This window comes from Oxyura jamaicensis, chromosome 1, assembly GCF_011077185.1.
Source record: "Oxyura jamaicensis isolate SHBP4307 breed ruddy duck chromosome 1, BPBGC_Ojam_1.0, whole genome shotgun sequence".
Classification (NCBI taxonomy): domain Eukaryota; kingdom Metazoa; phylum Chordata; class Aves; order Anseriformes; family Anatidae; genus Oxyura; species Oxyura jamaicensis.
Window position 1 is genome coordinate 198,789,109 of NC_048893.1, and position 25,759 is coordinate 198,814,867.

At 42.2% G+C, this 25,759-nt stretch overlaps 1 protein-coding gene across 1 annotated transcript in view; it reads right to left on the reverse strand.

Moving 5' to 3' along the window:
* Window positions 1-353: 353 nt before the first annotated feature.
* RSF1 (remodeling and spacing factor 1) overlaps window positions 354-25,759 on the reverse strand; it is a 56,987-nt gene continuing 31,581 nt past the window's right edge. Inside the window, exons 7-16 of the mRNA XM_035329955.1 lie at window positions 23,982-24,179; window positions 22,636-22,740; window positions 20,944-21,023; window positions 16,927-16,981; window positions 15,465-15,574; window positions 12,528-12,595; window positions 11,200-11,407; window positions 9,766-9,989; window positions 7,193-7,384; window positions 354-5,663 (exon numbers count right to left, since the gene is read on the reverse strand). Coding sequence (XP_035185846.1) covers window positions 5,089-5,663; window positions 7,193-7,384; window positions 9,766-9,989; window positions 11,200-11,407; window positions 12,528-12,595; window positions 15,465-15,574; window positions 16,927-16,981; window positions 20,944-21,023; window positions 22,636-22,740; window positions 23,982-24,179 — 1,815 coding nt within the window. The 3' untranslated portion in view covers window positions 354-5,088. The remainder of the gene's footprint in view (window positions 5,664-7,192; window positions 7,385-9,765; window positions 9,990-11,199; window positions 11,408-12,527; window positions 12,596-15,464; window positions 15,575-16,926; window positions 16,982-20,943; window positions 21,024-22,635; window positions 22,741-23,981; window positions 24,180-25,759) is intronic.

Genomic DNA, 25,759 nt, shown 5'->3' on the forward strand with positions numbered 1-25,759 from the left:
TGCAAAGTGCACGAGTAAACCAACCGAAGGGCTGGAGCAGCTCCGCCCTTCGGTTTTCGTTAGTAACCTTTGGGGTTATACGTAGCAATAGGAGATACATTTGCAGACACACCTGCCTTCGTTAAGCATGTGTCCTCTCTAACTGCTATACTGTCCCCTCTCCTGCTCATAAGCTCAGGGGCAGGGCGCCAGCATTTACAAAATGATAGTCAAAAACCCAAGTGGTAGGACTTACTTTTAATCGCAGTTACATCTGGAGCCTTTACACCGCATAACTCAATTATAAAAACTTCTCATCTACTTTAGAGTGTTCTAGTCTCTCCTCCAGAAGCTGTACACAATCTTTTTTCTCTGTGTCATACTAAGCAATATACATCTCTTGCAATATACAAAATAAGTTAAATTACTCTGAAGCGCTGGGACAATCAATTCCCAAGCACACGTTTTTGCCGTTTGGAACTATCTCATTTAGTTACACCTACTCTAAAATAAGAGCTCGATAAGTGATGCACGGTTTCAGAAATGACAAGTAACCTTCAACACCCCAGTTGCCGGGTGTCCAGCTTCAGAGATCGTTTTCAACTCAGAAACATTTCTGAAGCCAGAGCTTTCCATGAGGGCTCAGATTGGGTACCCAACTCTAAAAAGCATCAAAAATTAGTCATTTAGAATTTTTTCTTACATCGGTATATGCTGGAAAAAAAAAAAATAAGTATTGTTTCTGATGTGTTTTTTATTTCCTGTCTTACAGCATACGAAGTGATCTAGTCCCTGCCCCACCTGTTACAGAAGGGGAGGAAGAAAAATAAGACAACCGGGAGACGTGGGCTTGATCCTGCACATCCTGATTTCAGACCACAGTCCTAAATGCTCCTACAGAGGTTTTAAATGCTCTCAGAATTGCAGAACTGTGCTCTTCTCACACGAATTGCTGGAGTTTCCCTCACCATACTCAACACGTTTTGTTTTCCAGAAAGTTACTGTACTCAGGTATTTGCTATTTTCTCTCTGTATTTCTGCGTTAGAGGATTTTACATACCCAGTGAATTGGAAGCACACTTCAAATGCAAATAGGTACCACGGGTGCGCACTGCACATTACATCCACAACACGAGCCTCTGAGCAGTAGTCACTGCACATCGACCACACCAACCCTCAGGGCCCACCTCGCGCTGTTTTGACCTAGATGACACAAAACTCTTGCTCGGATCGAGTCTGGGGGCTAGCGTTACTGCCGTCAATCATTTAAATGACTGTGTACAAAGTGGATTAAAAATGCCACAAAAAAAAAAAAAAAGAAAAGAAAAAGAAAAGTCCTCGTTTACTTTTCAGAAAAGAAGTTTGTGAAAATACGTAACTTGAAACAATTACTTGGAAGCTGAGACCAGGCCTTCCTACTGAAGAGCATCGAACACCAAGCTGTAAGTGCCTGAAAAGAGAGGTAAGTAAGGGACACCCTGACTGAGAACTATTAAAATCATTAAATGATTGCAGCATCCGGATAGCAATAGCGTTCAAATGATGGATATTCAGATAAATCGGAACAAGTGCACCACCACCATACAGTTTTCTTTTGGGAACATACATTTTTGCCTTGAGGTTCTTTGAGGAAGACCTCTCACAAAGCGTTCAGACAGCGATTAGAAATCAGGAGTGAACAGACAGGCCCCCCCAAGCCTTTAGGTCCCGCTGTACGAAGAGTAACTGAAACATTTTAATCCAAAGAAATCTTGAAGGTGACCAATTTAGAAAAAAAAACATCTGTTTCTCTCAGGTGCTGGTAGAACAGAGCGATCCTTTCATTAAAAACATGAGGGAGATGCTGTCATTTTACAACAGAATTAATATCGACGAAGGCAAACTACGGAGGAGCTCAGAGCTGGTTGTTCAGCGCCGATCTTCCTACAGGATTGCATCACCAAAGGGCTTTTGGTAGCTTGGTGATGTTGCTTTCCATTTTTAAATTAAGAAGGTGCTCGGGTTTAGGAGATTCGATAACTAAAGACAGCAACAGCGGTGAAGTTTTGAGCCCTTAATTCTGCCACCCTTCTGGCGCAGTTACCGCCCCGCATTCCTTATTGCAGGGCTGCACCACGCGCTTTCTGTCTCACACCCCATGAGCTGTGTACGGGATGACAACTCGCCATCGCGCTTTGTGGCACACGACGCCGCCCGCTCCCCACGCATTTACAGTTCCTTCTCCTCTCCGGTGCTACTTGAAGCTCAAACTTCAGATATTTAACTTCTGATCGCAGGACGAGGACAGAAGAGACACCGAAACACCCGGAGGACGACCCCACACACGTAACGCAACGGCACGAACCCCGCGTGGCAGCCAGCTGGCCTCAGGCCTGAAAACAGCTTCCCAAACAGACCGCACATTTCCCACCAAGCAGGAAGCCTCAGAAAGGAGAGAAAAGGTAAGTTTTAAAACGTTAGCCTTTCTAGGACTTTTTGGCAGATTTTACTGGCACAACCTAGCCGAAGGGAGAACTCTGGATCCTGGGGGACGAAGCTCTCTCAGGAATCAAAGGTGGCTTCTGAGAAGACCGAAGAGTTGGTTTTCTTAGCGACCTACAGACAGTAAAACCTCGTGACAAGTTGTCTTCCCCCATTTATAAAACTCGGCGCTCCCAATGTAAGCTTCAATGCTCCACTTCTGCTTCCTGGGCTCTCCTGCTTTTACACCGCTCCCTAACGCAGCGCTCCATTTTTTCCCGGTTGGTAAATTCGGTGGTTTAACTCCTCGGTGTTTTCCCACAGGCACAATTACTTGCTCACTAATTATTTAACATCTGGGCTGCCTCTACAAGCAAGAATGTTCGCTACAGCACCGATCGGACACTAAAAGGCTCCGTCTGGCAGCAGAACAGATTACGGCACTGCCAAAAGAAATGAGAAATCGCTGGTTGCTGCACGGGAATCAGACAGTTTGCACTGCAAATATTAAAACCGCTTAGCAATTATTAACACTAAAAAGTGGAAGCCATCTGTTCTTGCTTGTTTTAAAACATGGGTATGTTAGAAACGCAGAAGCGCTACATTTAGGCATCGCCTAGGCAAAGACGAACGCTCTGGGAGCCCAAATGCTACAAACGCTTTTAAGAACGTTCTGACCTCCTGTGGCTTTTCACCACCCCGTCTTAATGTCTGCTTGTAAAAACTGTTAAGAGTTGATAAGGTGGGAAAGTATTTCATCTTAATGGCATTGAATTCATTTAGAGAGCGATTTCTCTGACCGAACTCGTGGAGAGGGAGGTGGGTAAGAGAAAGAAGACTCCCAGGACCAGAAGGCAGCTGTTCGGGACCTAGGTTTTCTAGAGAGGTATTTAGTAAAGGCCTAATGCCGGTTTCAACACAAGAAAACAGAAGTGCTCAATGACTGACTAGTAAATACAATACAGTGGAAGGGAATCAGGTGGGGCAGGAAAGGAGAACTCACTCCTCAGTGGCAGCAGCAGTTTTGGTGCATCCATTGCCGGCAACGGACATAAACACCAGTCAAAAATCCAAATCTCAGAGCGAAAGGATTAATAGATGTGACCCTTTTGGATTTCAACGCTTGGCAGATCTGTCTGAGCTGTCTGTGTGCTACAACATGTACAAATGCTACAGCCTGCATCTTAAATCAGAACGAAGAGAAAACTCAATGCTACCCAAAACAAATTTCAGCTCTGCTCTTTCTTATGTGCCCCATGGTGGTTTTTTTTTTTTTTCTTTTGTAGTTTCCATTTTTTTTCTTTTTTTTTTTTTTTTTGGTGAATAAAAGCACATATCACTTCACGCCCACTCAAAAGGTGATGAGATGTCTTGGAGTCAAGCGTTTTCTCTCAGGAACACTGCCTTCTTGAAATCGGTTGGTCACATGGCAATTATTAAAATGTATTTTAAGAAAATTCTAACGGCCAAAGGCCAACACTACATTCAAAACCTGCTAATACATCCAGGCAGATAAGTAAAATCAAAACAAAAACACACACAAACCCCAAACAGAAAACCTCCAAAAGGAAAACTGTTCCATTTGTTTACTTCAATTTGAAGTAGATATTAAGGACATGAATGGACCAGTCACGGTTTATTTGAAAATCCCTCAATCCTTTGATGCGCTGTAATTCTGTGGTCAACGCAGTTTGTACAAACACATTTCGTTCAGAATACTCCGACAGAAGGTGAAACTCAAGTGGCCAGGCAGCTACTGCAGGGTTCTTTTCTCTGTCAACATTTGCAGCACGTCAAGATGCCTTCCAACTTACAGACTAACTTCGTATCAACGCGTCCTCCCTCTAGACACCGTGCATCGAAGATCGTCTGACGGGCTATGCGTGAGATCGCCTCATAAAGTCATCGCTAGCGTGTTTCGACTGTCAAAAACTTCATTACAGTACACTTTACTGTACAAACACTTTAAAGGATGTTTATTAGGAAAGTCTGCAAGTCATAATGGATAGCAGAGTTCTTGTTTATGGTACCTTCTTGGCCTCTAGTAATTCTGTTTGCCTCCAGTATTAAAATCAAACTGCTTCCATGAAGGTGATTACTAAAATGAGCTATGGTATGTTAACCTACAACTCACAAAATGCGACAGTACAGACATTAATTTTGAGACTGTCTGTTAAGTTGTAATCTAAGTTGTGAACATTTAAATATAATATATATCTCATATGAAAAAGCTAAAGCACAAGTGCTTCTGCATCCCCCCACCCCGTGAGCCAAACCCACCCCAGTTCCGGTTTGGGCCCTGACCGATTTGGAATGCTTTCTTAGGCCACCCATTTCCACAAATTTGTACGCACTCAGGAAATATAAAGTCAAAAATATACAAATCTCTTGTTGTTATAAGGTTTTTGTGAGTGAAATTACCCAGGACCATGGACTTGGAAGGAGAAGGGGGGGAAGAGGGAATTTACAGCAATTCTTCTTCAAAGTTCAAAACTGGTCACTTCACAGAAAGACTGCAGGACTGGTGAAATTCTTGCTTCTAAAAAGTGATACTGTAGTGGAGAATTTTCTAGGAAAAATAAAACAGCTTTAATAACTGGCCCGCTGGTATGAGCTACCGTGGAATAAATTAGCACAAAAATGGAAGTCTTATAACTGTTCACTGTTACAGACGTAATCAACAAGGTCAGTCACTCTCAAAAGTTCATCTTCGTCTTCCTCTGGCCCTACCGCTTCCTGCCCGCTCCCCGTCCCGTTGGGCGCCAGGCTGGCGCTGGCTGTGCTGTCCTTGGGGGCCTGGGTCTTCTCACTGGGTTTGCCAATCAAGTTCTCAATGGTTTTCCCTGGGCTCTGTCCGTTGGTGGAAGGCAAGTCCACCAGGCTGTAGTCCAAAGGGCTCTCTACTTTCCCTACGTTATCAAAGTCATCTTCTTCGTCGCTTTCTATCCGGTAGCAGTGCTTCTTGGCGTTGTCTTGAGGAGCCTGGGGTGCCGGCAGCTTGTTTGCAGGAGCGGGGTTCTCTGCGTCGTCGTTCGCATTCTCGCAGTTGTCTTCGTCGTCCGTTTCGATCCGGTTTAGCCGTTTGCGGACAGGCCTCTCTTCGTCTTCCTCATCCTCTCCTTCCTCCTCGGAGTAGTCGTCTGTGCTTCGCCGACGTTTTCGAATCAAGCGCTTTGACTCCTTTGTGGAATCGTCATCTTCCGAGTTCTTGGATGTGTAGCTCTCTGCAACGAGCAGCAGACTTAAAGCCGTTAGCAAAGGGGGGCATGCACAACAGCCACGTGTTCTTATTCTCTCATCTTTCACCCTCAACGAAAAGCCATCCCTCTCTCACCATGCACATTCAGTCTCCTTCCTCAGTCCCCAACCCCAGCAAAATGCTTGCTTGCTTTTAAACTTCAGAGAAACTGCCCAAATAGCAAAGCCCAACAAGCTGTTGCTGTTCTGTTTCAGGTCTGAGAAGTACCAGAGGCTCTGGAGGCCGGTGTCAACACCCCCAGGTGGAAACTGCACGTCAGGAATGACACACAACTGCATCCCTATCTCAGGACACCTTTTTACACCTTTCCAGAAACTGAGGGCCCAAATAATGGCTGTACTACCTTCAAAATACATAAAAATATATATATACATGCATACTGCTATACTATCCCCATACACAACTTCTTTCCAAGTCTATGAACACCGCTGAAATGCCCCCAGAAGGCTGCTGCCCTTCAACGGGAGGCCTTTGCAAACTTAGAACCGTGGGAAACCACCTGAGTGGTACTAAGTGGTGTTGGGTTTAATATGCTGAAAGCCAGTACCAAAAGTAGCCGAGGAAAGGGGCTTTCGCGTAGGACAGACACCATCAGTCAGGCACGGTTTGAAGTCACGATGCAGGCAGCAAAACGCTCAGCCACCACAGAGCTGACAGATTTTTAGCAGCCAACCTGCACATCCTATTTCTGAGGGCAGGCTGCATATCGAGGATGGAGTTTTCGAGGCATTACGTCCTTATTTTCCGTCAGGGAAGAGGATCCTGTACCACGCTGTAAACTCAGGCTGGCACTTCCCAAACTTACCTACAAGTCAGAGGCACTCAGCCTGCCGAGTGTGGTGGATTTTCTGAGGAGCCCTGGCATCCACCGCAACCCGCAGGGCTCGGCGTCTCTGAGCACCAGACAGGAGGTGTCTCACGAGCGAGGTGTCCAGAATGCAAAGGCCCCAAAACCAGTGGTTGTTTTGGTAAGAGATAACAGGGCAGCTAAATGCACACCGGGTGCCCACGAGGTGATGGACATTAGTGGGAGCAGGCTTCCTCTGTAGCAGCACCCGGTGATATACCAGCGCTTGGCACAGCTCCTTCAAACAGGACATTGAGTAGGGACTGAAGAAGGCTGAGCTGCCAGGGAGAAATGTAGGGTGGCCCAGATACAAGCAGTACCAGCCTTTCTCTTACAAAAGAGAATCTTTACATACCCAGAGGAAGACGTTTTGTGACCTCTTAACAGAAAAGTGGCCAGATAGTTACATTAAAGATAGTGTCGGAATCCCAGCAGTCCTTGCCAGACACAGAAAATCCCACCTGGAAGGTAGGAGTGGGGCAGCAATGGCTTTGAGAAGTAACTGTAACAGCGTGTCATAGTGGGCTGTTTCAGAAGGAAACAGTTTCTGAGAAACATCAAGGGAACTAGCTGAATTACACCGAGTTTTCTCCTTAGGCTACCGCTGCCATACACCAGCTCCTGCAATCACAGACTGCTCATTTTACCTTCGCTGTCCGAAGTGGAGAGCCTGCGTTTATGAACTCTTCTCAACTCCTTTCCATATCGGACACTTTTCTGGGAGCCATCGCTTTCTGAATCTTCCTTGTAGTTAACTTGTCTCTTCTGATTCCGTCTGGATCTTCTCCTCCTGGTTTCCAGGTAATCGTCGTCGCTGTAATCTGTGTAATCGCCGCTCTCTGTGCAGGAGGAAACAGCCAGGCCCGTTACTCCATTAAAGCAAAACTCTGCTATTTAGATAAGCTTTAGACAACAGCAATAAAATCACGCACTCTTCCAGCACGGGAGAGTCTCAGCCAACACGCCTCATTACCCTGACCTGTTCCAGGCTCACTCACCAGTTCCCCCCCTCACTGCCAGTGCAGAATTGCTTACTTTTAAAATCTCCTCGCAAACCTTTCTCCATCAAACTCCTCCAGAACAGGTCTGCTTCCTGTGCTTTTGTTCCCCCTACTGGTGCCAAAGCTGCCTCCTCTACAATTCCTGACAGCTGCAGCAACCGGCGTGAATCTGAGTGACGACACACGCATCACTGCTTCCACTGGGAAGTCCTTCCTGGCTTTTACATTTAAATTCAGTGTGCTCTACGCAAACAATTTTCAAGATAGGTAGATGAAAAAATAAAACAACAATGACACGGTGAGAATCCAGGTAAAATTTGACTTTGAAATATTAAATCGTCAACAACAAAAATCAGGCTTAAAAGTTTGCTTACAACAGAAGCTGTAGAGAAGAATCTTAAAGCCATTCCCAGTTGTTCCTGCCCCAGACTACTGCACCTACTGTCTCTAAGAATTACATTGATTTAGATTTTCAGTACTTGACAATAGTTTTTACAGCGACTTTTGCTGCTTTTTCACTGAGCTGTGCCAGAACAATTATTCTGAGGTCACGGCACATTTCTATGTGGGTCACAAAATGTTCTTAAGTTGCTGACTGGCATCAGCCACAGGTCAAAGTAGCAATTCTCTTTACCTCCTACAATGTTAGAGAAAGGATCAGAGCAAATCGGCAAAAACAACCACCTTCAGAAAAAAATCTCCATCTCTGGAGACTGAAAACAAAGCCACTCACGGGGCATATTACTTCTTTAGATCAAAATAGGGTTAAGGCAGGATCCTGAGGGACAATAACAGGGGTAAAGAAAAACACAGTTAGGAGCGATATTGGAAACAGTGAGGCAAAGCTCCACCAACGGCATTTTGCCAGAAAAGTTAAGAGAACTTTATTTGTATTTAGTGTCTCCTTTTTCTGCTCTTTTTTTTAACAAGATGCTTAGGGAGGTTGTGGAGTCTCCTTCTCTGGAGATATTCAAGGCCTGTCTGGATGCCTCCCAGGGAAACCTGCTCTAGGGGACCTGCCTTGGCAGGGGGGTTGGACCCGATGTTCTCTTGAGGTCCCTTCCAACCCCTACAATTCTGTGATTCTGTGATGGTACAGTGCAGGGTGCTGATTTTCTCACAGATACGTGTCCGCAAGCAAACAAACAGATCTGCTCGCAGGCATTACCAAGTAGGTGATCAATCTCTTTAGATCCTCTAGCTTCTGCAAATATCTTCATTAATAACAGCTTATGTTTAGGGCCCTGATGCATTTGGGACAGGGAGACAGCAGGTGGATGCAGCTGCCTTAACCTGCCCATGCATTAACCCTCCTTCTGGATACCAGTACCTCAAAGCCGCCTACTCCAACACCCTTGTCTATATCTGAGAGACAGATAAACCACTGCAAAGGTGACACTCTGTACGACAAGTTAACACCCCAGCGTACTTACTAGCTTAAATTCACAATAAAATAAGCAAAGGTGATTATGTATCTGGCACTTTCTAGTACTGGATCTCCAATGAAGCAGAAACACGGAGGGCGGTCTTCAGAGAACGACGCAAATCACCAAAAGGTGTGCATGTTGTATAGATATTATTCACACGCCTTACACTGTGCAAACAGAAACTGAACTGCCTGAAGGACAAGCAGAATGAATTATTAGGTGTGACAAAGTCTTTAGTTACTACAGATCAGAAAGGATAAATGCAGAAGAGACAGATTCAAGGTGTTACGGTCCGCTTTCATGCCTGCCGGAGAACACAGCATGCCATACAACGGCTCACTGCAGCTGAAGGAATTATTTGTCCATACAAAGTGAGGGAAAATGTTTCTTTCAGAAGAAGCTTTTTCAATTTATACAGAAGGTCTTCAAACAGATGTAAAGAAATGTGTATATTTGTCTCCAACCTCTGTTCTCCCTGCAATCATGTTCCAAACAGGAAGGTACAGGATAGCTGAAGCTGTACGCAAAGGACATACCGTGACAGAAGCATCCATTTAAATACGTATTTATTTAAAATGCCAAGAAGCCAGTACTCTGGAGTAGTTTCCTTCAGAATACTCACAGCAGAAGAAGCAGCAAGCTGCTTTACAGACAGGGAGCAAAGATGACATACGACTTGACCAAAGCAACCAAACCCATTAATGTCAAAGTCATGACAGGAAACTGAGCCTTCCACTCCTCCTCTCTCCAGTACAAAGTATTTAATGCCTTTAGAGGACTACTTATACTCACCAGATTCTCTGCTTGAATTGTCTTCAGAATCTTCCTCTTCATCATCTTCAGAGTATTTTTTCTTGACTGTTTTCCTTCGTAACCGCCGGCTTTGCCTCATGGGCCTGGAGAGGTGTCGCCGGGATATGCGGGCGCAGAACTCGGAATCGCTGTCCTCGTTTGATGGCGGGTCGTCTTCACTTTCATCCAGATTTTCCTCAGATATAACAAACTCGTCCTGAGATCTGTTCAGAGAGACCACAGACAACAGAGATATCTGAAACAAAGGATCAAAACACGGCCTCCATTTTATGAGCAAGTCATAAATGCAAAGCAAGCGTTGTCTTTAATAAACATGCACAAATCTTATAGAAATAATGTGTACTGAAGATCCAGAGAGAGCAAACTGCTGTCACTGGCATTAAGTTTCAGTTGTATACCGGGGAGGTAGCTTTACGGGGTGTGACATTACAGAGCAGATCAGAACAGCAGGTGACTTTGAACACAACATCAAACTGAGACTCCACGTGGCCGCCAGCTGAATGTGAATTCCAGTACAACATTCAGAAGGCGTTCAGCAGAGAACTGATTTGAAAATGCATGAGCACACTTTAACAGACCGATGTGCTGTTAATTCAGTGAGATTTCTGAACACTACATTGATTGATTGGAAATTTCCAGCACATTTTGCTGAACTATTCAGGGTGCCGCTGAAAACTCCTCATCACATGTAAAGAAAAAGCTCAAGAGACATTTGCATCTGTCTTGTGTAGGTTATCCATAAACTTAGTAAATTGACCATATGACTTTATGACCGTAAAACCATATGACCATATGACCGTAAAACTTTAAAAGTTGATGGTAAAGAGACTAAACCTCCATTATGGTTTTCTATTGAGGCATAAAAGGGAATCTAAAATTATTAATAATCAGTTAACTTTAGGAATTTCCCAGTCTGAAAGATGAGAAATGCCAGGGAAAGAGAACTTGGGTCAGCTAAAGCGATATTCATTTAGGGCCTACACCTTCGCATCATTGTTTTCTGTAGTATAAACCTCTTGCCTGTGTTCAAACTCTACCTTTTAGAAAGCAAAAATCAAGAATTGATTTCAGAACCCCCGTGTCAGGGTGGAGAATTTCACTCTTCTGATTTCTAAATGGCAATCACGCCAAATAAAAATCCCACAAAACATGACATTTTCAAAAGGAAAGAGCCTGCCTCATTTCAGCTACGTCTTTGTTAAGGATACGTTTTCCTTAAAATGCAGGTTGGATGATTGCAGCAAATGGATTTGGAGTGCAGTTTTTCCAGCACAGTTATGCTCTGCTAGGCCAGGAGTACTTTTTGCTCCTGGCCTAGTGGAGTACACACACCCCTAATGACCATTTTAGGGGCACTGCAGAGTCACAGAAACCCATAGCAGCCAGGGAGTGGAAGCTAAACTGCAGACCTACCCATCGCTGATCTTAAATTCATCCTCACTCTCCTCTTCATCCAGGTTACTGTCACTATCCAGGTCGTTTAGTCGCCGTCGTTTCTTGCGCCGTGCTGCAGCAGCCCTTTGTGGTCGCTTGTTTTCTTTCCTTTCTTCCTCTAGGATTGTGGAAATGTCTTTCCCACGGTGACCCGTGATGTTAGACATGTCTTTGCCTCTGCCGATGCCTGAATTCAGTGAGAGAAAGGGGAAAATAAGAACAAGTTTATTTTTATTTAACTTCACACACATCTTTCTTCCACATCTGTTTATTTTCTGTAACACAGAATATTTTTTGTCACGCAAGACACTGGCGGGAGTCTTGTTCCTGACACACACAGCCCCAGCTGTGGGCACTTGGAAATACTGAAGTCAACGTAGAAGAAGCAGGTAAATGTCAGCATTCTGATATGATCCACATCATTCCCAATATGGGTGCTTTTTGAGTAGGGCAGGTATCAAAAAAATACATCTCCATAATGCTTAATACCCTTCCGGGGAGATGTGGTGTTTAAGTTGTTTGACCAGTGAGTAGAGTTTCAGACAAGCTGATTTTACTGTTGAGAAGCTTAGTTACATTTATTTAATGTGTGTAACACACCACAGACACCTGATTTTCAGACTGTCTGCATACAGCCACCGGCCTTCTGAGAACTGCTGTCTTTATGGAGATGCCAGAAGCTGTGCAACTGAGGAATTAAGTTTCACAGCAGTTCTCTCCACACAAGTTAAGGTGATGTAGGAGCACAAATCCATCTATCTCAGATACTCCAGAAGATCTCTCTTTCTGTCCCCTGCGGTGTCTTAACAAGCAATAATGATTGTAACTTCACGCTATTCATTCTAACTGAGAAATGCTTGCAGATCTGGATGAATAATTTCAAGACAACAAATGTATTTGTAGACCCAGTCTTCAGAGCATCCAACTGCGGACAACTTCATGAACCCAATTTTTACAGGTGTCAGCTGCCAATTGCACTAGCCGCCACTCCATTCGGAAACTCAAAACTTAGCAAATGAATTTTAAAAACTTTCTCGTAACGCTCATTCACTGTATTCATATATCAAAGCATGTACAAGCTGAATTTAACTATCAAGACCAAATACTTGTTGGTACTCTTTGGCAGCCTGGAATGGCCATTTCCAAGGGAAGTTATTTAGTTTGACTCTAGAAGAACAGTAGTAAAAACTGTAAACTATGTTGTTTTAAGGGAGAGGATTGTATTTGTTGCCTGTCATATCAAAAGAGATTTGGTCTTAATCCTCTTACCCCGCTGCAATGAAAAACAAATAAAGTCAGAAACATACCTCCTCCATCAGCTTCCTTGATATCATCTTCAATTGCCTCATCAATTGCCTCATCAAATTCATCAAACCTAAAAGCAACATCTTTCATTTATGACTTTATTGGATATTATGAAAACATACCTCAAAATCTAAAATTGCCTTAAGGAATCACACTGCATAGGAAATGGGCTGGATATACGACAAAACAGAAAACAGTGGGCCAGATATATGATAAAATAGCAAATTTTTAAAAGGTGTGGTTATTATTTTGACGTGCTAGCAGAATATTTATCATTGCCAGGCTGTATTACTATTGATTTATAAGAATAGAAAACCACCTTCATTTTACATGGCAGGATTCAGCAATATATAATTCCCAAATCATTTTAAATGGTATCAGCATTTTTCAATCAGTCATTTGTCACACCTTTTATCTGGATGACAAATCCACTGAAAATTGGCAAAGCAGATTTTCTGAAAAGCACCTGAGAAGTTTAATTATTCACCCTAATTTTTCCTTGAAAACTTATTCCACATAGCTTCTTTTCTCCTCTTTAAAGCTCACAGTAATCACATTTTATGGATCTGCAACATTCTAAGCCGAACAGATAAAATATACCATAAGGACTTCATAATTACATACAAATAGACATAATGTGATGCTAGATTAAAAAAAAATAGGAAAAGCAAAAGCAAAATACTGGAGTATGCTTTTGTAAAACTCCACAAAACCCTGCACACTGCGTAACTCATTTAAAGGGAACTGCAAATGGAGGAGAAAGGATCCAGCCCTTTTACATGGAAGATGACTTCTTTGCTCTGTTTCTTCCGTTTTGAGCCCAAATCTTGCAACAAAAGACTGTTACCTGCATTACTAAAACGATGCCTTGAGATATTACATGCAAAAAGTAGAGATTTTATTAATTATATAGAAAAACGTTTTATTTTTTTTTCTTCTCATTTGTCTGTTTTTTTAATACAGATGACTAGTGACTGGACAATACTTCCATAAAAAATTCAGCTTGCCAGTCACTGAAGATTACAGCTATGTTTATCTCAGTCCTCCATTGAGAACTCCATGACAACAAGATGAAAATAAATCTGGCAATTGCTCTGTGTTCCAATAGTAACCATAAAACTCTTCTTTAAAAATAACATGATTGATTTCTGGTCTCCCTGTACATCTAAGAACAACCGTATGTCATGTTTAAGGCAGCTTTACACAGTAAGAAACTAACTCTGAAATTATTCCATCAATAAGATTTATTCCACATTACTCAAACGCTATTTTCCCTCTGCAGCACTAAAAACACCCTCTTTAAAATGTGAGAAATCACTTAAGGCTTTCAAAACACTGCTAACAAGTAACCTGAAGTCAAGCATGAGCTGATAACTGCTTGTCCGTGAGGTGTAATGGAACGTTTTTCCTTCTGCTGCTGCTTTATTTGTACGGCAGATATTCGCTAACCTGCTCAGGAGAGGAAGACACAGATGACTCACGGCACAAAGGAATGAACCTGTCTTTGGAGAAGCAGAATGCTGCACGGTACAGATTTGTCTGTGAGCGGAATGAGATATTTAGCATTTATTTCCCCACTCTGAAGGAATGCATACACAATTCTCACTGACAGCGGTCAGACTTCACTGCAGACACATCAGTCTGAAGTGACACACTGACACGTGTAATATTTCCACCAGCTCAACGTTTTGTGTACGACGGAGTCCGTAGGAAAGACTGCCATGTTGTATCAGAAGACTGATTTTCAAGAGCAGCGTTGTATTAAACATTATTTCAGATAAAAATTCCTGTCTTTGTACCATGTGTGCCCTGCTGAAGTCACGCCAGATATCCTGCAGGCACCGTTTTTTTCTCCTGGTCAGCTGCTGCCTGACCTGTCACACACACACAGCAGCAAATCTATGTCATGGTGCCCGTGGCATAATGTTCCTTACAGAAATACCTGATTTTGCAAACCAGCAATGACATTTTCCTTAGTGGGGCTTCTGCTGTTGATTTTAAAAGTTGCTGAAAATCACCAGCTAAGTGAGGTCAGGCTGAGTTTTCTGAACAGGCTGGAAAACTCACCAGACACAAAGGCTATGCCTCTCGTCAACCAGACTGAGTTTAATCAGGGTTATTCCTGGAGGGTTTTGGAAATTGTAATGTTCTGATTTTTTATGATAAAGGTCTACACAGAACAAGTACTGAGGGAAAGGCAAGATTTTTTTATATATATATATTCTTAATGCAGCTGGGACCGAAAGCACGAGCTCTCAGGCAACCAACCACAGCCTTCTCTAATCCCCTGCTGGCCTGGGGAGGATACTGGGCATATCTCAGGGTACTGTTTAGAAAATCGTTTATAAAACACTCTGATAGTACACGGAGAACAAAAGATAACATGAAGATTGTGCTGAATTTTGGAAACCTTAGTGGCTCGTTCTACTTTTACTATCAGAATGCAGAGTCTAAATGCCTTGGGTTTTTAATTTACTAATTGCATTTTTATCATCACAATTACTCTGCAGAGGTATCCTCTTCTAATTGCATATTAAGCTTCATGCCCCTTTTGTGTAAAGTAGCAGTAAAGGGGAAAAAAAGAGGGAGAGGAATTTCAGGCCTTCACACAGAAACCTAAGTTTCTCTTTCAAGAGAAAGGAGGGGCATAATTGGCCTGCTTTAATTTGCTGCAGAAACTGCAGTAACACCAAAATCTCCTCCGATATTCCTGAGCAAAGAAAGTACCGTGTGCATTTTATATTTCTTACGCATCTGCCCTTCACTATGCTATAAAAATATATCAAGCATCAGCAGTATTCAGAGGAAAGAACAAAGACACTTCAATTTGGTTGCTCTTTTAAATGTAAATGTCTGCTTGAGAAGCTTTGGGTTGCTCGAGAAAGAAAATGACAATGACTTTTTTGTTGTTTTACAAGCTATTTAAACGAGCTGCCTACCTGTAGCTTATGCATTTCCGGGTTCTGGTAGACCTCCTTTCAAGTAGCTTTGATTTGGGCTTTTTGGAATCTTTCTTTTTTTCTTCCTGACCTTCAGGTATTTCTGGCTCCTGTTCACATAAGACAGAGTGTCAAAACGTTTTCTCTTCCCTCCCTCGCTCCAGACTTATTATGACTGACCTCCTACCATGCAGATTTTTATGTAAGATAGGAAGTTTGTGTGTCCAACACAACACATCTCGATTTCCAATGCAACGACTCGTTACAGCGCAGATTTCATGGGAAGGCTTGCTGACAGTGCCCTTACGGACAGCCTAATTCAGGTTATTCTATCGCTGTGTTTACACTGCAACACTCAGGTGATCCTCCCAGGATTGTAAGCAGCAGCTGAATACATCGTTGCTTGCGTAAGTCGCTACCTACTAAGCACAGGGACTCTGCATCTGTGCCCCCGCACCGGTCTCTGCCTCCAGACAGCTAACGGCACGGGTGGTTTGCTCAGGGGCTCCCCTTGGTCTAAGCCATCACAAACACCTTTACCCGGTGCAGTTTCGATGAAATTCCAATGAAATTCCACGCAGTTTAAATTTCAGACATCGTTTTGAAGTTATTAAGTTAAACAAACAAACAAAATCTGTCCCTGGGTAGATATTTTTTAAATGTTTTTTTTTTTTAATATTTGCTCTCAGCCAGAGAGTCTTTTGCAGGTTTGTAAAATCTGTTATCATGTGTCTGAAATCCACAGACCTGGGGAGAAAATTAGCTTTACCACAGCCAGAATGGAAAGTTTGTATTTAAAACAAACTGAAGTTTCATTTTAAACTTTAAAGCAAGGAACAGATTATATAGTTTTGGATAAAGGCATTTGGTTATGACATGAAGAAATTCACTTTAAAATGTATTCAAGAAGTGAAAAAGGGCGAGCACCAAATAAGTAAAAATATTTCTCCTATTCTGCAAAGGGAAACCATGCACAAACTCTGCTTATAGAACACTAAATGCCTATAGTTTTTCACCAAACTTCGATATGAACTTGTTGTAGGCAAAGGAGCTGCATAACCTCACCCCCCATAGGCCAGAAACACCGATTTCTCTCCATCAGCTCTAAAGGCTGTAACGATTAGCTCAGAGGTGACTGTAGAGCAGACAGCAGAGTTAATTGCACTGAATCCCACCTTTGCAACTGACAGAACGGCAGAGAACTCTGCTCAACACCCAAGTGTGACAGGGGGAAGGTAATCCTGCGATCTTTACTGACAGAGGACTCTGCGTAGCACCACGAGGCTCTAATAACCAAGAGACAGCTCCCTTGGCTTCAAATTCAAGTCCAGTCTAAACTGAAGGCCACAGATTATTTCTGTCCTGAATATATGTTGATTTTTCTTTCCAAGATGCCACTAGCTCTCTTAACACACCATTGAGGAAGAATAAAGAATGCTACAGCCTAGATGCAGTGACTTACCTGCGGTGGAATGATGTTCTCAATACTGATGCCCACGTACACCAACCGCTCTTTCCTTTAGGAGAGAAAAAAGAACATAAGAAAGACAGTGGATATCTAAAATAATGCTGCAATTAGCACCATTTGAAGGTCTTACTATCACTTACAGGAGCATCCAAAGAAGGGGTTCCAACTGAAAACCGTTACTATAGTTGGAATCTGAATACTTAATATCTAAATACTAAATCTCATGTGATTACATTTTCCTGTATGCATAATTTAGGTGATTTCCAAAGAGTTCTCACAAACAACATTTGAAGGTTGCAAGCACCCCAGAAATGACTGAATTTGGATACAAAAAGCAATTAAAAAACAACTAAAAAACCCCTAATGTTGTGATAAAGATAACTCTACCAAATCCATAACCACCACCGACCTTGGAGGCAGTGGAAGATAAAATGGGAATTTAAACTCACACTGAACTGGAAAAATGAGATGAAGACAGGATGAAATTCAAACAGGACAAGTGCCAGATTTCAGATGCGGGCAGGAACAATCAGCTCCAGAAACAGCAGGGCCCAAACAAGTGCCTGTGTAGCAAGTCTTTGCAAGAGGAGGACAGCCCGAGCAAAGATCACCGGAGTCAAGCTGCTGCAGAAATGACATTCCACAAGGACACACGAAGGGAGAACAGCCTACAGGACAACTGAAGAAAGCCTTCCGCAGCAGTCAGCACCATCCACAGCACGCTGGAGTACTCGGTGCCATCTGGGCACCACAAATACATCAAGAAAGATGTGAGCCAGCCGGTAGGAATTATTGGAGTACAGCGGATGTGCCCTGCTGAGAAAGGCTGAAGGAGAAGGGACAACTGGTCTAAGAAGCACAAGCTCAAAGGTCGGAGAGAGAGCAGTGCTCAAATATAGGAAGAACGCCTGGAAGGAGAAGTAGGCTGTCCTTCTGGACACCAGTAGGTAAGAGGATTAAATCAAAGTGAGTAAAATTGAGTTGAGGGAGCAGCAGCCAGCTTAGCTTGCTTCTGAGCATCTTCTGAATTGCCCTGGACACAAGTCTAATGCCTGGCCTCTGCTTGCTGCTCCAGCCCCACCAGGAGATGCCTCCAATATCCCAGCACCTCACCGAGCGCACAAGGTGCTGACCTCTGGGCTACCGAACCCAGCTATCTAAGAGCAGTCTCTGGTCTTCTTTCTATGAAAACAAGGGATAGTTTCGATAAATGAAGATAGCAAAGAAAGCTGGTGGCATTTACTGGATCCTGCAAGGACTCTAAAAGCAAGCCACGTCCCTACAGAATTTAAAATTAATTTGACTAACAGCAGATTTGAACATACACATCACAGACCAATCCTGCGTGGGGACAAGGACGAGCTAGACATTCACCAGCAGACGTCCAGCTTTCAAGGCCCAGTGAAGCTCCATTCTAGTTGAAAGAAAATCGTGCAGGAACCAATGCTGACTTCTTCTGATTTTCTGAGATAACAATTCCCAGTCAGTCAGCCAGAATCAGACCTGTGCAGTCGCACGGAGCAGCTGTACTGAGCCCGTGTCCTGGAGTCACAACAGGGTGCATCAGGTGCCCAAGGACACAAAGGTCTAAGGTGCATATTCACTTGAGATGCCTTTACTTCATTATTCTATGCTCGCAGTTACAGGCTTCTATGAGTCAAAAATTAGTTCCTAAAACTTTGATTGGTTTATAAAGAATCTAAATAAATTTTACAACCGCCTTCTGACCAACCTTCTGCATTTTTATCCCAATAACCCTCTGAAGAACTGTCTGCTGAAAGAATTGAGCAGAATGTTCTTAAATGACACAGACTAGCATAGTTCCTAAAGTAATACTGACAGAACGTAGAAATTTTAGAATGTTTTACAGCCAAAAAGACCATGAGCTTTGACAACTCTGTATGATTAGACCTAAATTGAAAAGTCTGGCTTTGTATTAAAGTCATTGTTTGTGTCTCCGACTATCAGCTTCCCAAAATGAGAGCTCAAAAGAAATTGTCTTTGTCCATCTGAGCACCATGAGATGGGTAGGGTGAGAGGGATTTTCTCATACATTGTGCAAAGTCACAGTGTTCTTACAAGTAAGTTTAAATAGCATCTTAAGGCAAGGACTGCAACTCCTCAAATCAGAAAATGTCTTTTATAGTCTGTCTCTTATTTCTTGTAGTGCAAAACATCAAGAGATGGGAAGAGATGAGAAAAATTCAACTGGTTTTAAATGTTCTGGGGGTCTGCTTTACCTCCCTCTGGTTTTCATAAAAAATCCGTGATGTGGCATCTGGGGGATGTGTGAGGATACAGCTGAACAGCTGAGTCAGTTTCAAGCAGATTCTCGAGAAGCAGAGAATAACCAAAGCACAACGGTGTCACTAGTTCAAAAAGCACGATAACAACACCAGTTCAAAGAGCTGTGTGTGCCCGTGATGAGATAACTGTTTGTCTTCTCTTTCCCAAAAGGGCAGATAGGAGATACTGTGATGTTACAGAAATGGTACATTAAAACATTTCTGTGCCCTAAACAACCTACTTCAACTTGTACACCAAGCTGTAATTAAAAAGGCCAGCATTTATTGTAGCATTATAATTCTTGTTCTTTTCAGCCTTTTTATCTTAGAATTTCCTAAAATATACCACCACGAAGCTGAAGAACTCTCTCTTTAAGAGACTTAAGGAAAAAAAAAGCCTCTTACGGTGTACAACAGAAAACTTTAGGTTAATTTGATGAGGTACGAGGATCAGACTGCAAAAGGGCTGTTAAACATCTGTTTCAGCCCCTGAAAAGTGCTACGGTATCGATTGCACGCTCTCCTGTAACAGTTAGGAGGCCGTACTCTCATGCAACACCAGTGATTGCAAGGAAGCAAGACAGACTGGAAAAAAACCTGGCACTCCAAGTAACGGTTGCCAGCAGAATATTTACCAAAGTAGGTCCAAAAATATTGTTCACCAGCAACGAGGCTTCCCACCACAACCCAGAGCAGCAGACACAGTTCCTCTGTGTCCCATACTCCTGCACAGATGGAGTAAGCTGAGCTCACTCGTAAAAATAGCTAATTGTTTCATTCCCAAAGCTACAAATGCACTAGAATTGGCAAGCCGAGGGTAATTTTACCACAGTGGGATCTAAATCCATTCCGAGCAGAAGCGAGGAGCAGTTGGTACCCGATCTGTCACTCTCGTTGCTGCTGCTGCAGCGATAACAAACGGATCTGAAGGAAGCCGAAGGCAGACAGGGATTGTGCTCCACTCCTGAGCACCAAACCACCACACCCCGTGTGGTATTACTGCGGGTGCGAGAAATACGAGCCTGCTCCACCACTGCCTTTGCAGGGGTCTCACCTTCAGGTGAATTTTGCCGTTTATTGCACAGTTCATGCAAAGCTGTGTTTAATAATGCACGCAGATGGTATTAAACGTTGCAGAGTACTCGGTGAATGCCCTAAAGCTGGCTGTTATGCAGATTGTGTTTCACGTTCCTCATTTTCAGGTCTGAGAACTGCAGATAGGATGTTCCAAAGAGTAAGGACGTTGGCCCTAAGCACAGCAAACTGGTTTGCATTTAGCCTTTGGTAACAGCTGAGGTGAACCCAAAATTTCACTCCAAATCGTGACTCAGCTGCGCTACGGTAATTGCATACCCCTGGAGAACAAGCGAAGTCTAACAGAATCTAAAGTAACAAGACTCAAAAACACATTCATCTGGATTACCTTTGTAACAAAACCAGGACTTCACCTTGTTTATACCAGGAAATTTATAGGTGGCTGACAGCATTATTAACACAGCTCAACCTGTGCTGAAAACCATTTAACTACAGCTATGGCAAGCCATAATTGTCCTCAGACACCCTGGCTAATTACTGGACTTCTCCCTTCTTGCAAGCTCTCCCAGCACTGCACCACCAAAACCTCCGTAACCAGTGGGAAGACAAAGCTGGTCTCACCGGTTTCCAGTTTCTTTTATCCCTTCCTCCCCAGTCCCGGGTTCGTCAATGCAAGTTCAAAGAGCAGTACCTGCGTTCTGCACGCTCCTTCTTTTTTAAGACAACATCCAGATCTTGCAATTGTTCTTCTAATTTCTCACAGAGTAATTTCTAAGGGAATGAAACACAGCATTAGCTTCCTTCGTAACCATTTTGGTCTACTGTTCAGACACTTCATTCACTATTTCTGTGTTTGTCAAACTGATATCTGGAGGAAGGGTGAATGCTTCTACACTGGAGGCTCTTTGATGAACAAGGCTCAAAGCAAAGACTGTCTTCCTAAAGCACGTGTGTGCTTGGGCACGAATGTCTTTAGAGAAGCATCCTTCCAGTAACAGCGATTTACTGTAGGAAGCAATGCACCTAAAACAAGTATTAAAGACGTTTAACATAAACATACTTCCATATTAGTATCACATTTTGTTGGTATTTATAACACAGCCTCAGAGAAACCTAAAGATTTCACAGGCAGACATAACAGACAGACGTGAAGCTGAGTGTGCAAAGAGTGATTCTGTTTGTCACTGAGTCTCTGGACAGCACGCGAGTCTACGGGCACCACAGGAAAAAAGTAGGGGCACATTTCAGCATCACTTTCTCACCAAATATTCCAGATCGCATTTAATAAGCAAGGAGCAATATGTAAAAATGACTTTTTATGGACAAATTGTGCCTTGTTTTATGAACATGGCCTTATTGCGCTATGTCCAAGGATCTTCACTCTTTCACAGATTTGTTATTTTTCATATTAAAAAATACCAAGCAGCAACAAAGCAAGGAGATGTTTTAACCACAAGCTGCAATAGGAAATCGTGTAAGGAAAACATTATCACTATTCCAAATCATGACTACTTAAATAAAAACACTTCTCAGAAGAGAACTGAAATATCATGCCATGGTTGGTGTTGCTTTTTGTAGGGCAACAGCCCTTCTGGCAAAGGACTTTTCCTCTGCAGATGGGCAGATTATGCTGAAAATGCGCACAGGATGGTTCCCCATTAATTTAACAAGAACAGCATCACACATTCTTTGGCTTATTCTTCCAAGCATCGTCACTGCAAATCTTGCTTTTTATTTTAGATGCATTTTTATTTTAGAAACTGGGCATGTACACTACTTTTTGTTTTTTGTTTGTTTTTTTTTTTTTTGTTTTCCTTTTTCTATTTTTTTTTTCAAAAGCAGTTTCTAACCTTCAAAAAAGTGGCCATTACTTGACAGGGACAACACGGCCTTTCTCAGCAGAAGCTAACTAGATTGTGAAACCCATCAGAAAGCAGCTTTCTCTACCAGCTTTTGAGCAAATGTCTCTGGAGAGCAGCACATCAAAAAGAGCTGCTTGCTGTGGTCACTTTATTTTATATATATATTCCTTGATGCTTACTGCTCCCCCTCCCAGTTGCCAACACCATGTTTCTTTTGGGAAAAAAAATAAGATATTATATTTTTAGTGTTATATTATTCTCGTTATTTAACAAACTCTAGGAAAACACAGTGTGGCTGGAGTAAACACCAGCTACATGCAGTCATTCATCACTAACAGAAGGAAGAAAGGGAAGGGGAAAACACCCCACAAAACTCAGTTTTACTAATGGCAAAGGGGAAGATCATCACACCATCATAGTCTACTTTAAAACAGAAAGAAGATGAAAGAAGGAAACTTGTTAAACTCCCAAGAACCCTCCACAAGCGCAAAGCTGAAAGGGAAGTCGAAGAGGGTCCGTACGTGCTGGCAAGGTGGGCAGAACCATTCTCCGTCAGGAATTATCATCAAAGGAGGGCGAAGGCAGGCTGTATGGTATCCGCTGTCACAGGAGTCACATAACAAAATCTGTTGAAACAAAACAAATCATGAGTATCTTTTGGCATTCATAGCACGTAACAAGCTCCAGAAGTGATTTCCCTGCCAACACAGAAGCGCTTCATAAATGCTTTGGGCTGTGCCAAACCCCCCCCCCAAATCCTCTGTCGCTTATTACTACATGTTTCCAGGGCCAGGAGTGGTTTTTATGGGTAAGTTTATGTATCACAGTTTTCCACTTTAACACCAGATTCTGTCTCGTGTTGTGTTTGCAGGCACTTTGCACTACTGGGCTACGCAGAGCGTGTGCCCGTACTGTGGAATCTGGTAATGCTTTCCAGACCCCGGCCTAAGTGGAAAACTACATCTGGACAAGATGTGGTGTGAGCTGCTTTCCCTGCGCGCTCACGTCTACACGAGGGAAACCTGGCCATGTGGAGGGAGCCTGAGCAATCTGAGGCAATTTCCTCAGACAGGATGATTTTATGTCCAGGATGGTAGAGATAAAAGCTAGAGATAAAGCCTCGCAGGCTCTCAGGGATATACAGAACTAGGCAGCTATTAGGATTGCTGTTTAGCCGGGTAAAAAAATCTCTGGAGATCCCATTCCGTTAGAACTGACGTAAGCTGTGTGAGTATCTATTGCAATATTTACCTCGAACATTCTAACGTTCTAACTTTGTCTCAGCTATACTAGGACTCTGTCACACACCTGAGAACATGTTTATTTTGTGGAGTCATAGCAAAACCGCACACTGTGATTTCCCAGATAAACAGAGGAATTCATGATGGTATCTACTATCGACGAACCAGAACCACAAACATTAGAAACGGTGAAAGCTTGTTGTGCTCTTTCTTCAGGTGATTTTGCTGTATCCAGTCCTCAGGATGATGTACAGCTTTATCCAGCTGAAGCAACTACGTAGCTCCAACCCCGTCACAAGACACTGGATTCATGCATTGCACTGCTTTTTTTTTAATGTTGTCTTTTCTGTATTCACTGAAGTTGCAGGAGCAACCTCAAGCTTCACCCAGCTTAATTCTCAGTGTGCTAAGTTGTGTTGTAGCTCGTAAAAGACATTTCAGAGGTGGTAAACAAAAGAAGTCATGTCCTTCTCTCCTTGTTAAAGGTTAACTCATATTTCATCATGGCTTTTTTACCTAAAACCTAGAGGGTATTCCACATACAGACACCCCAAAGAATGATGTGCCTTCAGATACTCTTTTAGTCTACCACAAACACTCAAGAGAAGCTTTCCCCCAAAGCCTACCAGCTCAGGGTGATTGGGAAGGCCACACTTCTTGCACGGCTCATCATCATCAGCAGGTGCAGCTTCTTCTTCCTCTTCTTCTTCCTCTTCCTCCTCCTCATCAGAGTTTTTTTCACTCTCTGAGTCCTCACTGTCTTCATTACTTGAGTATTTCCACCTGCCACGTGTCCGTGTACCCGTCCACCGAACTTTGCTTCTCTAGGAGCGACACCATTTCAAAGAGAAAACACAAAGGAAACTTACAGTTTCTTCCCAGATCCTAAAAAAATATTAGGCTCAATAGTGAAGTGATTCATCTCAGTCACAAGAGTTTTAAATTCACAACAGAGCATTTCAATGAATGATTACCATTCCAAGAGCCTTAAAGTTCAACAGGATAGCGAAGGGAGAAAAATACTATCTACCTGTGGAAAGAGATTTGCAAATGAGGTTTAAAAATAGGAAGACAGATTGGTGACTCAGCCTCTTTTCTCCCACTTTGAAAAAGCAACCTTGTTTGTGCACAAGGTAAATTCCACATTTAAAGTTTCTTAGTTTTCCCTCAATCCAGAGTATTTGGTCATTTATTTTTTCTTCATACAGTTTCTATCTTTCACTTTACTTTAGGAAACATGTTTGCACTCTAAAAAGCGTACCAATTGAAGTGCTTTTCATGCATTTTTCTAAGAAAGGCACAGTTTTCTGAAATAAAAGCAGTGCACCATCCAAGTACATATTTATATAATTTTGTACGAGTTCAAACTACATTCTACAACCAGGATATTTTAACTTTAAAACAATGTAAGAAAAAAAAAAAAAAAGAAACTTTTCTTGCAATTAACTGTCTTGTTTCTCATAAACATGCTCTCACAAATATATTTTACTTCCCAGACATTGAAAAAGGAAAATAACTTTTTTAGGTTTTTCAGTTCAAATCATTTTTCAGCTTTCACTAAACTACTCATTGATCTGAACCAGCTAAATAAACTGAAATGTACAAAATATTCCAGTTCTCCTGCAGGATGCACTTATTACATAGCAGTTCTTGTCATATTGGTCAAGTTTCAGTTTGGGTTCTTAACATTCATTTCCTGATCTTAAGCGATTTTTCTGTTCATTAAAGCTTAGTGGCAAATTGTGCTCTAAATCCATGAGAGTATTAATTTAATTTTAGGCTTCCTCATATGTCACCATCACTTCAAATCTCTTTTTCAAGAGCCTTTTTAGAAAGAAAAGGAACACAAAATATCCAATTAAAGATTTGGGTATTTTCATAAAATGACAGAGGCATAGTATTATCAAGCTTCTTCCTCTGTCATGATTTTTTTAAACTCTCTACAAAATTAAGCATTCTCTGTATCCTGAAAAAAAAAAGATCAAATTATCAAATTATAGCAAGAGTATTTTGAAATTTAAACTACTTGTAAAACTTAGAATCACTACTATCGTCTTATTTTACTTTCATTATTTCATTTAATTATTTTGGACATACGACAGAGTTTTTCAGTATAAATGTTATTCACAGTAAAATGAGCTGTTCGTTTTAGGAAGGTTATTCAGCATTGCAGTATGTGAAAGAATTTTCTAAATACATGAATGTGCTGATAGAACTATAAAATCAGTAAGGAAACATGCAGTAGTGAAAAAATTAATAGGATTTCAAGAGTATACTTAAAGCCTCTTTATTCCCTCTTTCTCTTTTGCACTCCATATCCAGAAACATATGGAAAATAAGTTAATAAAAGGTGTTTATAATTACATAGATTTAGAAGAACTATACATACACACATTTAGCTCCT